The 18,719-nt window shown below is 36.1% G+C and overlaps 1 protein-coding gene across 11 annotated transcripts in view; it reads right to left on the bottom strand.

Moving 5' to 3' along the window:
- The window catches only part of LOC125237451 (plasma membrane calcium-transporting ATPase 3), a 284,836-nt gene that overhangs the window by 52,272 nt on the left and 213,845 nt on the right, over positions 1-18,719 (bottom strand). For all 11 annotated transcript variants that reach the window (XM_048144533.1, XM_048144534.1, XM_048144532.1 and 8 more), the window contains one exon: positions 509-709. In XM_048144533.1, the coding sequence (XP_048000490.1) occupies positions 509-709 (201 nt within the window). The remainder of the gene's footprint in view (positions 1-508; positions 710-18,719) is intronic.

Genomic DNA, 18,719 nt, shown 5'->3' with positions numbered 1-18,719 from the left:
CACGGTGTTTTAGTCAAAGGAAATGCAAATTTAGAAATTAACAGAAAATCAATATATCAGTAACATCATCGTACTTGTTTTTGTAAAATGTATAAGGATTTTTTGATGTCCAAAAGAATTTTCGGAATGACTAAACAAGTCGAATCCACTGATTTGAACTAATTAGAATTCCCGTCATAAAAATGTGGCTCAGGGTCCCATGCTTCATAAAATACTTTCGTTTGCAACTTATTTCACCCAACAGTCTTATTTTCGTGCAAACTCATCACCAGTTACTCCCTACACATCTCTTAGGGTTACAACATTATTTACAATATTTTAAGCGGGTTACTCGCGTTTTTCGCGGGGACGTTACTCTTTGAAAAAGATCCTCGGAAACGGATCGAAACATGTTGAGCGTTATTTCGACTTGATTAAAAACGTGAGTAACCCGCTTAAACATTGTAAATATGTTTGTGTCTCACGAGAGTTTGATAGTTAAAAATATAACATTTGTTTTAAAACTCACCTATGTCACTATCGTCGTCGGACGGTTTGTAGAAACTCAACCCTAGCGATACGACGGCGGCCACCTCCAGAATGATAAGCGTCACGTCCTGCAGAGCTTCCCATACTAGGGTCAGGAAGGTTTTGGGCGGTTTCGGCGGGATCAGGTTAGAACCGAACACTTCGCGCCGATGCTGGAGATCAGCTTTTGAACCGCTAAGACCTGGAGACAAGAGAAAGGAAACTATTAATGTACGAGTACATTTAAACCCAGATCATGACAAGGAAGTCATTCAGTGAACAAGTATTCCAATCAATTATTCAGAGTAAGAATCCTTAAAGCTTAAAGCCTATCCTGACTAAAAACAAAAGTGAAGTAACTATAATATTTTAAACCACGTAAACTTAAGTATGTTTATATAAAAGCCCGCCTCATTTAAATTCCAAAGTTGCTGAAGTGTTTTTAAATGTTGGTTGAAGTTTACATGACAGAAAACACTACAAAAATAGACATATAAAAGCAAAACTAAAAGAGGGTTTCTTTCCACCTGCCGCGACCTGAGCTGAGACTATTCCCGGAGTTTGTATTTATACATACTAACTTAGATACAATTCAAACTTGTAATTTTTTTTACAAAATATAATTTATTTCGCGAGTTTTGTTTTGTGTATTATCTAGACGACGTGGGTTATATAACAGATAATCTAAATATTTACATCTTCTTACAGCAAGAAAATAATGGATTCATATACATACTTCCAACCCATTTGACTGGAAAATCAGTCAATTTAAGATTCTTATGCATAGAAAACAAAATGTCGATGCACTTTTATAACACGCTACAAAGTTAAAAGGTATCAGGATCATATAAAAGTATCACGCTTACAACCTTCTTCTTTTATAAACTAATGTAAATATACGCAGCATTCAAAGGGAATTTGAATTCAATTACCGGAATGGTAATCAGCTGGTACGAACTCAATTCATTTGACAATCATGCATGCTCGACAATCGGACATAACTATTGGCGTGCAAGAGGTCTGTTTTCCTAATTACGCAAACAAATACTAAAGCTACTTCAAATACGTTTGAAGTTCTTCCCCTACCGCTACCGCCTTTGAAGCGTTTCTAATTTTGAATGCTCGTGTATTAGCATTCCGTTGAAGTTTATGCCGTAATGCTTTGACACGTGAGACCTTTTCACTCTGGCTGGTGTATAAAAGCTGAATAAGCCAGCTAATCGTAAAGTTTATGCGAGCAAAGTTTCACCGCACAATAGGTATGGCAACGCGACGTTCCATCCATTCATAATAGATGTGTATGAACTGGCAAGTGACGCTATATCACGCACTGCCACTAGAAAGCGGTTAATATAATACAAATACTTGGATTAAATTTCACAACAGTTCGCTTCAACCGCTCTACTGTACCGTTCTTGAGGGGGTTATATCATTATATGCAGCTCTCATTTCAATTTCAAACGAAACAATCGAATACTCATCAGCTCATCACGTATTTGCATTCAAGGTTTTCGTCTGTGAGGGCAATGATCAGAAACTTTGATAGCTTCATTCGATGTTAGGGGGTTTTGAAACCAAGTTTTCAGTCAGTTTTGCATAAAACAGACAATGGTATTAGCATCCATTACTGAAAAATGGGGGAGTTGTGATTCAACAAGACACGAATGAGAAAAACAAACCATCCATCTTCGTAATAAAGTTAGAGGGCGTCACCTTCACGTCTAAATATAAATAAAACAGGGTTTTACAGAGGGGACAGCGGGCGTGGCTTCCGGAAAAGTTCGCTCCGAAATGAGTTCGCCTTGTGTGAAACAAAAATTTGCTTAAAGCTTGTTCAACTTTTTTCGTTTTGCGTTGAATCTCCATTTGTGATTAAGTGTGGATACGGGGAGAATATGAAGTGGTCGATATTGAACATTTTTTTACAAAGGTATGGGGACCGGTAAGGACTGTATCGTTAAATATGGGGACAACTTTGAGTAGCCGTATTTATTTGCTATTATATTTTTTTCTTATAACAAGACATGGGCTTAATAAGGCACATAATAAGGTACGCATTTTGTCCTAGAAACTCGACGTAAAGCATGTGGTTTAGACAGCATTGACTTAATCCTCCCGAGTACCAATTACGATTTCGGACAAATGCTACTAGAAAATTCACAAAGTGCGTACAAGACGACACAATTGCGAAAAAAAATTGTACAGTGCGAACCTCAACGACACATGATCCACAAAGCAGAATATCTAGACATAGTCTAGCCACTGTTATTTAAAAAAAATAAAGTTCATGATCTGTGTATGGCGGCCATTTAGAGAATGTGGCATGGTGCTTACGCTAACTCCGACTTTGATGAGAAATTTAACTATCATACACTGTTTATATCGATCTGGTTTAGGCAGTTTAGGCACTGTTCAAACACCATGAATGTCTATTAGACATTGGCCTATGCCTAATTTTTTTTATCTATTTCTCTCATCCTGCTTGTATCAAAAATTTACGGCAAACCGGAACGTTGCTCAAAAATGCGTTTTTTTAAATTATATAAATTCACCGCATTTATTCTGCAAGTACCCAATTGAACAACCATGAAGAGGACTCTTAAAAAATATATTTTGGCAGCATATTAACCTTTGTTTGTCGAAATCGTACAAAAAGTCTTTGAGATATTCTCAAATTAAGCCAGATTAGGGGTTGTCCGAAATGTATTTGCTAGACCTTAATGAAAGTACCATAAAATCCCTAAAATAAAAAAAATATCAGACCTTCTTATATCAAATAGTACTTACCAATACCTTCAGATCATACTCTCGGACCATAATAATACAAAATTATGCACATGTCAACATTTAGACGAGGTTTGTTGTGTCCCTATAATTAACGATACAGTCTTTATTGCTTTTCACAATCTGAAATATTTATGTTTGTTTACACTATTCACACTGAGTTGAAAATGACCTTGGCCAACATATTTGAGAATCATATCAAATTGATTGTAAGAGGCTCCTTACATCCTTGCAACTCGTCATATAACGTAAAAATGTAAACATAAACATTGTGGCCTAGGATCGTATCTATTTTTAGATGCAACCTCAGCCATCCCCGCGTTCCGGCGTTCTCTGTCTCGGCGGGAAAAGAACGCTAGAACGCGGCGTTCCGCTTTGACCGCCTCGGGCAGACTGCCTGCTGTGTGCGTTGCTGCTAGAGACTCGGTACATTCTAAAGAACGCAGAACTCTGAACGCGGAACGCAGAACTCCAGACCGCTCTCTGTCTGCGCACGCTCTTAAACTCCAAATTGTCAAAATCTCATTAAATTTGAGTATGAGTATCCCCAACAGAAATCTTAGCTTCATATTTCATTCATATTTCTCTTTCCTTTTAACTTGGCTTTGAAACATTTTCAAAGGCCACGAAACAAAAACAAGAAACATTTCACCTAAAAAACGGTTCGGGGAGAAAGAAATCAACTCAAAGTACGTATGTCCCTCGATTGTACTGCGAATTCATTAAGGCGAGGAAATCTGAAAACCCGGCCCCTTATGAATATTTATCAACAGACCTTAACGGGCCGGAAGAAATTCACGGTCTTAAAAAAATAATTCCTCCATTGAATAACCCTTTGGAGGGGATATCTCTGGACGTATTATTAATAAGCGTATTCGAACGGATACCCGTTTTTGGGAAGACAAGACTGATGGGGAGAGATAGACTTTTAAGAGAAGCTTTATTCAAATGTGATGTGGTGTAAACACAAACGAGAGAAGATAAAATAGGAATGTTTTGAATAAGATTGTCATTCGTTGAAATACCACGAAAGACAGCGACATTAGTAACATAGTCAGCATTTAAAGTATTTCAGTGTATTCTTTATTTAGCAACTTTGTAATTTTTATCAGCTTCGTTCAATTTCGAGCTGCAATCGTTCCCGGAGATCTCAGCCTTATCGTTCACTCTAATAACCATTCCATGGTTAACGACGTCGGTATCTTAACGATACAGTTTTACATTTGCAGTTAAAATAAGTACAATGTTCTATTCAGAACAAATGCAATGCTTCCAAGGTAAAGGACGTTGTATTCATAATGTTGTCTGTATTTGAAGAAGCTGATAAAAATGGCTGACTTGGTATACTTTAAAAGCTATGTTCTGACATTTTACAAAATAATTGGGGATAAATCCGTCAGAAGCGTTATCCCAGCAGTTCTCAAAATGTTTGCACATAGCCACGTCAACAAATTTTTATTGATCCCATTTTGTTACCAACATGTAGTAATATAAGTCGAGTTTCGTAAGATACCTACAATTATACAGGATAATTATTATAATTAAGAAAATATAGATACTAGAGAATCTTAATGACGAAATAAAACTTACTAAAATCTCAATTCATCAAAAAAAATCTTGGTAACCAAATAGGAATAAAAAAAGCTTTTTGAGAACTGCTGATCCAAAATAATAACGATAAAACATTGTTAACATACATGTTAACATTGATTGTACAAAAGAATAATGCTAATAAAGGTATTATAAGAGTTGGTAATGTAATTTGCTCCAAAGCACCCACCACTCCTTAAAACACCCGAGCAACTCGCGGACAACCCAATTTATCCACCAAATTACAACCTACTTAATGTACTTGGGGTAGATTTAAGCAAATTGTTTCCCCATAAAGCAGGCCAACGCAATCTAGCGCCCTCTCTGGAATTTATTTGTCAAATTTATCAGATCTAGTCAGGTGTCGCTAAGGGGTGGGAATACCTATTACGCGTCTTGATGTATTTAACCGTGGAGGTTTCTATTAGGTGGAGGATGAGCTTTTAACACGACCGCTTCTTTTACGAGTGATTGAAAGGTGTTGTAGGTGAGTGCTTTGAATTATTATACTTATCTTTTTATTATCATTGTAAAGTAGATAACTTGAAAAACAGGATAATTTTGAAACTAAAATTTATACACTAATGAAGACGGGCTGAACTCGCTGAAGTAACACGTCTTGTTATGAGTGCTATGGGTTATAAAATTGTAAAGAGCTTCTAGACAACACACGTGTAGTTTTGAATATTTTATTTAGTTGTCCTAATACACGTTGCAGTTAAGTCATGCTTCGAATTATGATATTTTTCTTTTTTGCTGAAACAGAAAGATAAGAAACGTAAACTGAACGCGTAAAAAAGACTAAAAAGATACACTACATGTTACCAGTCAGTTTTCCGTTACACATGAACAAATGGGATCCAGGGCGGTTTCAATTACGCAGTCTTTCTGGAAGGCCGACGTTTTCGTCTACAAAAAGGACTATTTTTATCGCCTCATGTCAGACTAAGTGGTCGGGTAATGGAAAAAGACGATGTGCAAATACTTAAGCTCGGCAGTGTTTTGGACGCACGAAAATTTTGCAATATTTATGTTTTGTGGCTTAGCGTCCTAACCTACTTGGAGAACTACGAATTCCACATGTTGCGAGGAAAGTTTGAAAAATGATTACTACATAGCTGACGACCGGTCTGGCGCAGTCGGTAGTGACCCTGCCTGCTACGCCGCGGTCCCGGGTTCGAATCCCGGTAAGGGCATTTATTTGTGTGATGAGCACAGATATTTGTTCCTGAGTCATGGATGTTTTCTATATATATATAAGTATTTATATTATTATATATATCGTTGTCTGAGTACCACAAGCCTTCTTGAGCTTACCGTGGGCCTCAGTCAATCTGTGTAAGAATGTCCTATAATATTTATTTATTTATTTATAGCAATTCCTTTCAGTCACAATCAGTTTAGATTTTACAATTTATAAGAAAATGTCATTGTCTTCTATGGATTCACGAAATATAGTCTTATGACGATTAGCTAAAAATTTGGTGATTTCATACTTTGAAAACCTAGTGATAAAATCGACATCGGACATGTCCAAAACCACGACCTACCAACATTTTGCAAACACTAAACGTAGCTGTTAAATTCCACAAAATTAAACCAACATGCATCAGAAATAACCGTAAGATAAAAAGAGGACGAGGATGAGTCAGTGTGTGCGAAACATAAATTACCTGCCCACTAGCGTTGCGTAACCGGTGCATTTTACCGGGTTGTTATTCTACTACCAACACTCTATCCAACCTTATCTTTGGATAATAAGGTCTATGAATCTTCAATTGAATCTTGATGATGATACAAGAACCAGTATCAATTAGATATCGGACTACGTTTAAATGAAATAGAACACCAGGTCTAGATTGATTGGTGGAAAGAGAAATGCTGTGAGTAGGATAATGTGGCAAGCGTAAACACCAAGTGCGAAAGAGTACGGTTGGATTACGCTTACTTTCTTATGTTTGTGTTTATGTTCTTATGACGAGCGTGTATGAGAAACGTTATGAAAGTGTGTGAAGCGAAAGTGGTTTGTCAGGATCGTAGTAAATGGAAATCCGTGATCTCTGCCTACCCCTCTGGGAAACAGGCGTGATTGTATGTATGTATGTATGTATGTTTGTGTTTCATCGATTAGTCTTACTACAAGGTTGTGTCAGTAGAACAAATGCTAGTAAATATGAATGCATACAGTCTAAAAATGTAGAATAAATGATAAATAGTCTCTAGCCACCACATTACAGAGCGTCCACAGGGGTTGAAGACGATACGGTAGGGGTCAATTCTCCATACAAACGCTCTCGACTAATTCCTCCCTGGTTTTTAAAGATAGAGCAATGATTTTTTCAACACAGATTGTTATTATTTTTATCTGTGTCGGACCGTTTTGATTTTTTTGATATTCTGCTTTTTAAAGACTCTAGAGCCAATCAAAAATTTCCAAAAACGGCCTTTTTCATTGTGGCGCAAAAAAAGGTGTGATACTCAAGATTGGTAACAATTAACCAAAAAAGCTAAACGGTCCGACATAGATTATTTCATTGTTATTCAGACTCTCAAATTTCGTTCCGATTGATTAAGTTTTGAAGGAGGAAAGAGTCGAGAGCGGAACCTCGATTTTAAAGATTTTTTTGAAATATCTTTTGACTGAGTTGTTCTTAATGGACAATTTTTTTTCGATAAATCTAGTTAATAACACTTGTATATTTAACTAAAATTCTCAAGTTGAAAGGGGGGCTCCTTTCCATTTTAGCATTTTCGCTACCGTATCCTCTTAACAACAAGTGCTACTGAGCTACCAAAAACACAATATTTCACATTACAAAAGGAAGGAAAAAGACCTTAATATAAATTCAGTGTTTAGGTTAGGTTAGTACTGTTAGTAGTTATATATTAACAATAAACTGACCTATTTGAAGGGCAACTGAATGCCAGTTAGACCTTTGACATAATTAAATATTAGAATATTTATAAACGACACTCAGCACTATTCATAAACATTTGATTTTAGCAGTTTAGTCTGACTGAATCTTATTTTTCTTCCGCAGAAGTTCAGTTATTTAACCACTACATCTGATGTAGATTGCCTCTGCGTCATAATCATTAAGTTATGTGACCAATTTCCAGCAGCCTTGATTCCTCCTAAATTACTCTAGACCTTGGATGTGCCATTAGTTACAACGTTTAATGCTGTCTTTATAAAATTTACCGTAATGACGTCTGTGCTAAGCATTGAGGATGTTCATTTTATATTTTAATACGATACAACCAGTATTGTTGCCTTTTTTACTTATTTTTTTTATTGTTTTCGTCACCATCATCAACAATTTAAGAGTATTGTGCCTCTATTCAATGGACCACTAAGTTTTAAAAATTATATAAACCGTGTATGAGATTAGCTAATGCTGACTTCGTTAAAAAGCATCTCTTTTACATATTTGGTCTGCCTACTTGCTTTCCTGTAATGTTTGATATTGTAAATATTCCTAAATCACAATCAGTTTATTTCATAAAAAGCACTTTGGTAAGTTGCCAACCAATATCTGAGGTAGGGTGTACGAATGGAAACTAAAATTTGTTTTAATATGATAAAATGAACGAAAGCATCAATTGAGCAAAAGGTCGTAGACCTGGAAACAGTTGTATTGATTCTGAATTTGAAATTTGAAATAGCTAATCAACTAAAATTGAAAATACCTGAATTGTGTAATACGTACAAAATTTTACACGCGGGGTTTCTCTACAAAGTATGGGTAACCTCAATGACCTTAACCACCACGCATGGCTGCGCATCCCAAAGTGATCCTGTCTGAAGCCTTAAAGTTAGTTTTAACGCAATAACGGGGTAGAAGGCTGGATGGGCTATAAATAGCCTGCGATAGTCACATAATGGAGTGACATGAGCGCACGTAATGCGATTGGCCTCCGGCGCGATAGTATTAACTGGTATGGTATAAAATTAGATGTATCGGGTGATTTTAGAATAGCCGCTGATGAGCACTATGATATTTAGGACGGACAACAATGTGATATTAAAGTTTATAAAGGTAGGTTTAAATCTAAAATAGGAAAGTTGAATATAGAAATGGCGATGTTGAATAGGTCAGTGATAAAGCATGAATTATGTGGGCGAGAGAATGAAAACATGGACCAACTTAGTGAAACTGTAGGTGTGGACTTTAAAATTTTATACTGAATTTTATTATGAACACGATACAAATATAGAAAAGATAATGTTTAAACTTTTGCGGACCAATTTCAATTCCATAAAGTATTTCAAAACAGATTTAATTTGTATTTCTAATTGTTTTCTATTTTGAAATGTTGAATACCTAAAGTATTTTTTTACATAAGAACTTATGATAACAGGGGGGATTATAATATTAGCTCGTCTGGCAGGTCAAGGTGAGTCGATGTTAAATACGTACCTAAAACTAAAACCAGGCAAGTTAAAGCAAAGATCATACATTTCTAAAACCAACGTCAGTAACCCAATTAACGATAAAACACTATAAAGAGAGAAAATCGATAAGAAACAAGACAATAGTCGATGATTCACAGAAAGATGCATTAGAGCAGCCATAATGCCATCGGCTGTGTGCCGGAAACACAGAAATAGTACAGAAACATCGGCCAATGAACGGGGCTCAGTCATACTAAAAATAAAGCACTCGTATTTCTAATGTATCGACGCAATTATCGTAAAATTCTGTAGACTGTTTTTCGAATACTGTTTGAGTTATCTTAGAACTGAGCTAGACGGATTACTCGATTTTAAATGGGCGAAGACTTATGTAGCCTAGGTACTTGATTAATCGAAAATTGAGTTGAATACGATTTTAATAATTTATTTATTTATGGTACATTACGCTACATTAATGTAAAGTAATTGGTATTTTATCCTGTGACCTTCAGTGTCATCGGATTTATCATTGCGGTTTTGACATTTCGGGATGCGTTTTTAAAAAAGTTCATGGCCTCAATCTAAAGCCGTATTACTTGTGTTGATAGTTTCAGTCCGGCAAGGAAATAATAAATATAGTTTTCTATTTTCAATAAACTCATCGCTGATTAATCATATGTTTTTAACCTTTTATCAATAAATCATAAAATCAGTAGAAGTTTTGACATACGCTGCCCGCCAGATCAACGCATATCGGTGAGTATGAAAATGTCCCAAAATAGACAGGCACTTCGTTTTAATACCCGCTTACCCTTCTTCACGCCCACTCAAACATGTCAAAACATAGGACTACCCTTACAGTGACTGATTGATTTTTAACGAAAACTGTCATAATAAAGAAATCATTGCCTTGTCGCCAAGAATGTACGTAAACCTATAATGTTTATAGCGTTTTTGAAGAACCACTGAGCTTAGAGGTCATCATTCTTTGCCAACTAGCGTTTGTTCTTTAATTTTTAGTATGTGACTAATGTGACGTGACGTGACTGCTGTGATTAGTTGAGTATCTAAAAGGACACCTTGACAATATACTTAAATAAATACATGATTAATTTACGGTAGATCGGAACATGCTGGCTAAAGAAATTTTGAAAGTAAATTACAAATGAAACTACGAAGTTTTAGAGATGAAGGTGGATGAAGGATGAAGTAATCAATTCGTATTTTGGGTCATTCCGTTTCTGTTTGTATCGCAAATAAGCGGAAATGCGATAACCACTATGCGGGTGTTCCTATCAGCCGTGGCAATGGCAAGGCAGGGCGTGTAGGAAACTTCAGTTTTAACTTTTAAATCCACTGTACAATTGTACTATCATATAAAACATTACTGAAATAATTTCTAGTATATCTAAAAAAAAAATTTTGGCGTGGCGCTTAAACCGCTGAAGCAATTTTGATGCCATTTGGTAACATATACCGAGATCAGAAAAAGGGTATAATGACATCGTAATTATCTTCATTATTCCACGATTACGATGCTATTTTAGATGACAAATAAAATATCTACAAAGAAAATAAACAACACAAATCTAAAAACACGAAAGCTTAAGTACAAACAGCTGAATCATATAAAATGTTACCTTCACAACAGTTAAAATTTTCAAATACCTATTCCCAAACTCTTAGAGCTAAAAGAGTAAAGCTATTCTCGAGCACATTACCATATATCATCTATTTAAAGCCCGTCTGATCGCAGTACAATAGACCAAACTAAATAGAATATTCACGAACAGCTCGAAATAAAGATCGTCTGAGAAAAGGCACAAATCATAGATAATGTAAGCAAGTCACATGTAAACGTGACTCAGAATTAGTTTATAGTCAATAAATCGACGGTACATCTTCGTGCAAAACAATATTTAACGCTAAAGTACAGTCCAGCAGGCCATTGTAGAGTCTTTGCACAGTAAACGTCAATGTGACTAGCAGTGGCAACGCGTGAAGATTTTCGTTGGTAAAGCCGGATGGGTTTTTTGGATCTGTTTTGTATGGACTTCTACAGAAACTGCTGAATTTTAGGGAAGCCGTTGGGAATCGAGTTGTATCGACGCTACGCCACTAAGTGACTAGGTACTATAGAAAATAGAACGTGGTGTAAATGAGACAGGGTTCTAGGGTGACTTAGGATTCGAAGTCGCCATCAGATAGATTAGAGCTAGCTAGGTGGTCACAAATATCGGAACACGTACGCGTATAATACCAAAGTCAGATAGCGACAGTACAAAATAGAATAGGCTACTTGCCTCCTAGTCAAATCAGCTTCTTTTTAAGAACTGTCAAAACGAATTTGAACGACTTTCTAATGTGGAATTTATATGAAATCGAATTGAGTGACGTAACGGTCAAGTCAGTTACTTTTTTGTATAGTTATCAGTGGCGGGGCGTGAAAATTTTCGTTGGTAAAGCCGGAGGGGTTTTTGGAATCTGTTTTCTATGGACTTCTACAGATACTAGAGAATTTTAGGGAACCCGTTGGGAATCGAGTTGTATCGACGCTACGCCACTAAGTGACTAGGTACTATAGAAAATAGAACGTGGTGTAAATGAGACAGGGTTCTAGGGTGACTTAGGATTCGAAGTCGCCATCAGATAGATTAGAGCTAGCTAGGTGGTCACAAATATCGGAACACGTACGCGTATAATACCAAAGTCAGATAGCGACAGTACAAAATAGAATAGGCTACTTGCCTCCTAGTCAAATCAGCTTCTTTTTAAGAACTGTCAAAACGAATTTGAACGACTTTCTAATGTGGAATTTATATGAAATCGAATTGAGTGACGTAACGGTCAAGTCAGTTACTTTTTTGTATAGTTATATATAATTATTTGATGCTTTATTTCGTGCACGGTATAAAATATTTTATTTTAACTACAGTCAAGTTCCCTATTACTGTACTTTGGACGATTATATTAGAAACAACGTATTTTTCTACCTCTATATGATTTATAGAATGATACGACTTTTCGAATATGTAACTTAAGGAGCGCTAAATACATTGTCCTGCCAGATGTCTTTATAACTGTATGAGTATCCAAGAACTAATTTTAGAATGTTCTGACTGTCCTTGGCTAGTTGCACGTTTTTTTTTTCAATTCAAAAATTTAAAGAATAAGTGTAGTACAAAATGATGTAACTATTAACTATTTCAACTATTTGCAACCAATATGTTTCCACTTAAAAGTTACTATGCTGCGAATATTTGTTTTTACCTATATGTAAGTCCCTAAGTAGGTACTATCAACTGCAAAAGTGCATGGCGAATTTATCAACGAATTCTTTCATAATTTCTTCATACACTTTTGCAGCTGATAGTACCTATATTTCCAAAGACCAACATGCAATATTAAAATAGTATAAGAATGCGTGTATAAATAGGTAAACCTACGTTTTTACTAAGTACATGCTTAAGCTCATGTTTTATACACTCGGGGCATTGTTTCTACGCACGTCAGCGTGATAAGGGTTACCTTGGGCTTTTGGGGGGTTATGTTAGTTTACTTGCCAATTTAGTGTGGACAGGGTTACGACAAAAAAAGGAGCACATCGATAAAATAAGTTAATGTATTGTGAAATACTTTACTTCCTTATTTGCGGTCAAATAACTATAAAATCGAAAAGGTAGGTTATTTGCAGAATAATACCGTTACGTTACTTATTGCCGCTTACTATTTTTTTAATAGGTAATTAAACTATGACATAATCGATTTCAATTAGTATAATTATTAATTAGTTAGTAATTACTAATCGCATCCATACATACCTACGCCTGTATCCCATAAAGGAGTAGGCAGATCACATGAACTACTCAAGTTTCAGTGCTGGTAAAAAGGGGTTGAAAGAAAACGAAATTGTGACATTGCAGTGACAGGTTGCCAGCCTCTCGCCACAACGCCACAATTAAACCCATATCCACCTACCGTATTCCTTTTTATGTTAATAAAAATTAGGTATTAAGACAGATTAGGCGATAAGACCGCCTGTTGTCTGCCTCTATTTATAATCATTTGTTTTGTCTCCGCTGTAAAGGTGTGCCAATTATTCTATCTATCTATCTATCTATCTATTATATAAAGGAAAATAAAGTGTTTATTGCTTGATACAAGAAAATCATAGACTAACCTCCAACCGTACAATGGTAAGTAGGTCTATGTTTAGTTATTAATACAATCGATTAGTTGCTAGGTTACAATCGCTAATCGGTAACTGAGAAATTATTTATTTCGTTGAACGATTTAATCTTTGCCACCATTTTGTTTTTTAACATGCACTAATAAGTAGGTAAAATACCTAACCTACAGTTTCTGGGGAGTTTTTTTTCTTTATTCAACATCTGTGCTATGTAACAAGCTGAGTTATAATTAAATTGTGTTTAAATAAGGTTACTAAAAACTGATGTAAATTAGGTTTATCCCTTCTCTAAATAATTAAAATACTTCAAGACTTTACAGAGACAAGGAACGAGAAAAGATGTGATTAGATTAGTAATCTTTTCTTTTCACGTTCTTTTTCTTTGTTGTCACTAATTATATTTACAAAAAACCGTGATCATTACCAAAACACCGTTACATAACACAAGCTGGTCTTGATATTGAACATTACAGATCGATCGACAGACCTTGCATACTGCCAAATACCGATCTGAGCGATCAATGCGATCATACAGTATCGGACGTTGCGTTGTTGCTTATCAAATTTATACACTACCCACTTTTCGCTAGTTTTTACACTGTAAGAGTCCTGAGTTTTAAAAGTACTAATAAAAAGTTTAACAAGCTAAAGCCTGACTAGAAATGACTACGAGCCATGTTGCGGAAATTCTTTAGAACTGTTTTTTTTTTACTAAGTATACTGAACTGTCACCTCATACATCAGAATAACAGCGCTCTCTTGACGATAGTCATATATTTCTCTTTGCGATTTATGGAGTTATATAAAAAATTAACATTTAATTTATCTTTCACGTCTTTGGTCCCGACTACCACATTTTGCCGCAACTCATTGTCTATTCCCGGAAGTTGCTTTCCGCGACCCTGTAGGCCTGGTGTTAAATATGGTACAGAAGTCGCGCGAGATAGATCACGCGTCTTCTTCTAACTGTATTAAAGACATAAGGATGGGTAGTCTATCTCGCGGCGACATACTCTCGAGGCAATCATGTGCTAACCCTGTCCCTGAATGTAAGAAAATGGGACCAGTATACAGGGTGGATTATACTCCGGTCGCTATCGAATCGTCATCTATTTCCGTCAGACAGTGCCGCGGTGACGTCCGTCAGTTATTCATTCCCGACACCTTTTGTTGCCGAGCAAACTTCAGACGCGTTTTACAACGCTGTTTAATCAATACGTTCTACAGCTACCGATATAGTGTGACCATACTCTGAAGGAGGTGTAAAATGTAGGTCATAATATGTACATTTTCATAGTAAGAGCTAACACCGAAAACGCAAAAAAAATATGCCTCATTTCGTCAAACAAATCGTAAAAATATATAGCCGAGAAAAACTTTACTTAAGTGTTTCATAACGTTTTATCAATACGATGTTTTATTCAATGATGTGCAAGGTGCTCACGAGGAACATGAAATATTTAAAAAGTGGATTTTTATTTATTTATTTATTTAAACTTTATTGCACAATTGGAAAAAAAGTACAAATGGCGGACTTAATGCCTTAAGGCATTCTCTACCAGTCAACCATAGGGCCAAACAGAAATTTTTGAGATCAGATCAGAGCTGCAGAGGAAGAAAAAACGTATGAGTGTCGACCATTGCTCGAATACTCGAAAAATTATCAAATAAAAAATAACGAAAATAAATTATCAGACTAAGTTATTCAACGCTAGAAACTAGAATTTACTACGGCACAAATAAGCATAATTTTTTAAAGTGTTCGATTACAGACAGAAAGCTAAAGACTAGACGCAGAACTTCCATACTTTTCCAAAGTTCAGAACGTTACACTTTTTATAGACGGCTCATTATTCAAAGCCTATTAGACAGCGCGGAAAACGAACTTTGCGAAAACTTACATATTCCGATGAAAAGTTACTGAACGTTCCATCATGTCAGTCTTCCGGTTTTTGTGTTTTCCGCAAGTCATTTTAATAGCTATCTAATCCATACTAATATTATAAATGGGAAAGTGTGTGTGTGTTTGTTTATCCGTCTTTCACGGCAAAAGGGAGCGACGAATTGTCGTGATTTTTTAAGTGGAGATAGTTGAAGGGATCGATGGAGAGTGACATAGGCTACTTTTTTGTCTCTTTCTAACACGAGCGAAGCCGCGGGTAAAAGCTAGTATTAGATAAACTGGAGGGTAATCCTCGAAAAGCTTCGCATTTGTTTTTTCTAATATTTATCTGCTTTTACTTCTCATTATCAAAAATTCTTATCGTACCAGCATATTAGAGAGTCCTAGCTACATTATTTTATTAATGTCACTGTCTCTGATCCAGTGGTGTAAGTGTTGAACTACTCGCCTACACAAACCACCAGATTTGATTCAGAAACGGTATGATTTACGGGGTGAGTTGAGTACAGTCAACCAATTGGAACCCTAGGCCACTGTAGAATTAATTATGACGACCTATGTCATAGTGACGTTATAAATCACTTTGTAAGAAATCTCTTACTACTTGTCATTAGTGTAGAGTGGCCTGGTCCCAATTGGTTGACTGTGTACAGTCATCATGCTCATCTTTATTCTTACAACTTTTACCATGAGACCAACTCCGTAGGTATACTATGTCTTTGATAAACACACCCATAGAATGAAGGGACCCGTGGGCTTTACGGATCTTGAGACCAGAACTGCCAGAACAGGACCCTTAATATTCCGTGGATACATTTCGAAATCCAGGATTCGAACCCACGTAGCAGATTGAATGCCACGCGGCCCCGCCATTACGGTTTCCGCAAGTCATGTCAGAATTCGATCATGTTTTAGTTGAGTAGTTTAAGCTTGCGCACGAGTGGCAGGAAACGTGTAATTGTGAGAAAACCAACAAATGCGTCACAGAGGAAGAAGTTATTAGACCTAATAGACGCAATTTAACGCACGCGAATACCTAAAGTTCAAAAACATCGTTAGTTTTGGGAAGGGAACAATTATTAAACGTTTAATGAGGTGGTTACAGAGTAAGCACCTATTTACCAAAATTGCACATCTAATTGTCTAAGTTTAGGGTGTTCTTCAATGATCTGCTATAAGAGTAATTCAGAAGGGAATACTTTAAATTTGACAGACGCATTTGACACGTACTGGCCCCGTAGCCGAATGGCATTTCTCCGACGCCAAACGAAAGCGATACGCCGCTGGCTCTGTCGCGCCAATACGCAAGCGCGATAGAGATAGATATCTACTAGCGCTTCGTTTCGTGAGCGTTTCGTGAGCGATTGTGCCATTCGGCTAGCCACCCTGATACTATTGGCAATGTCTTTGTAAAGATTTTGCGTTCGTTTCCTAATCTGCATGCACGAGTTACTTCAGTGTACTGCATACATGACATATTTAAATCTTTATTTAAAGCTGTCCTTAAAGCTACTTACTAGGTATAGAGTTGAAGAACCTCAACAGCCCGCAATGCGAGTTCGCACGCCGCCGTCTAAATCAGGCCTAAGTATTCCTTGGAAATCGATTAGTAATTGATGAAGAAGAATGATGATAATAAATATAACATGTAGCTCAAAGATCACTTAAATTTTTGCCAGTAGGTATCCATGGAAAGAAGCCATGAATAGTACAAGTTCCTGAACGAGAGCCTTTTTTGAATGTCTGGAATAAATTTACGTCCTGGCAGTGGAGTTATCGTAAACTGGAAAGCCGCAACGGAGCGACCTTTTACGCAAAAACGTAAAAGTTTTACAAGAACCGATATCGATATTTTATCGTTATTGGCTCGTATGTGGGTTGACCGTGAACTTGGAAGAACAACTTTGTTACATTACTGATAGGGTTTAGGTTTGAAGATAAGGAGATGTTGAAGTGTGGTTGTTTTATACCTTCGGATCAATGGAAAGGGGTTATATTTAGTTTCTTGGATGAATAGAAGAATTGTAATGCTGTTATTTATGTACAGTGAGCTGCGAAAACACACGGAGAAGTTATAAACGAATTCATTGATAAATTCGCCATGCAATTTTGCACCTCACTGTACGTAGAGCAAGACAAGACGGAAATAATTACGATACACCCGTGAGGTCAAAAGGGACGTCTGTTTTTGGATGAAATCGGAAGTACTTAATAGTAAAATGGACATTTACTTGTCTTATTCCCGTATGAATGAATATGATCGCTCTAAAATCCGAAAACACTTTTGAAAGTTCACGCACTGTACAATTTTCATCATTTTTAGGTCTTAAAGCAGTATTTTAATTGTATCTTGACGAATATGACGTTCACGGTTAACTTTTATACAAATTTTGTTTAAAAATCTATTATAAATTGATTGTAACAATCTCTGCTGTCCTCTGATATAATGTGTGGAACCTCTAACGTATGAAATGAGAATTTCACTGAAACATTTAACGCATACCTATTTGCCAGATAATGAGCTATTTAGCAGCACTTTGAGCGTATTTGCCGTCGAAATTGCTTTGGATAAATATCGCAATTAACTATATCAGCTTGTTGCATTTTAGCCACGTGAATGCAGAATTTTAATGGATAAAAATATTACCATGGTATGATTTGTCCTTTGATTTGTCATCGAGAGAAATGTGCTTAATTAAATTCCTTTCAAATTTACGAATAACGTTCTTGGAAACTGTAACACAATTTAAGGAAAGTTGGGTTAATAAAAAGGTAAAGTTATTTTACCTATTTATGACTTTATTGACGGTGGTAAAATACGATTTCTTATTCATCAGAAATGACGGCTTAATGATGACTTTTGGTTACGATCAACAGCTTTGAACGTCAATATGATTCCATCAATGACCGTAAAAAATGTAGTGAGTAAAGGAAAAGGAGTAGGTAATAGTTACCTCACTCTAAATAACAAAACAACATATGATGTAAAAAACATCGCACAAGATGTAAAAAGTGCTATAATACTATAAGATATAAACGCTAATATCAGTGAAAGGTAGAAACTATAAACAGAAGCCATATCTACATGAGTAAAAACTACTAACTCGTATGTAGTTAATCCATTTGTAGATTTCTGTGTTGTGTAGAAAAACAAATAGGTTAATAGTTAAAGGTCAATATCAAGACGTAAATATTTGCAAAATTATAAGGACAATATTGACAAAGCACATCAAACCAAGTTAACCGACCAAATAAACCCATTATCAGCAGTATAAATAAAGACCGATGTAGAGCAAAATATTATATTTAGACAGCTTAGTCTTCCGCTAACGTTGGTTGGCTAAAACTAA

The sequence above is a fragment of the Leguminivora glycinivorella genome, chromosome 21, assembly GCF_023078275.1.
Source record: "Leguminivora glycinivorella isolate SPB_JAAS2020 chromosome 21, LegGlyc_1.1, whole genome shotgun sequence".
NCBI lineage: Eukaryota > Metazoa > Arthropoda > Insecta > Lepidoptera > Tortricidae > Leguminivora > Leguminivora glycinivorella.
This window is presented reverse-complemented; position numbering and strand designations above follow the sequence as displayed.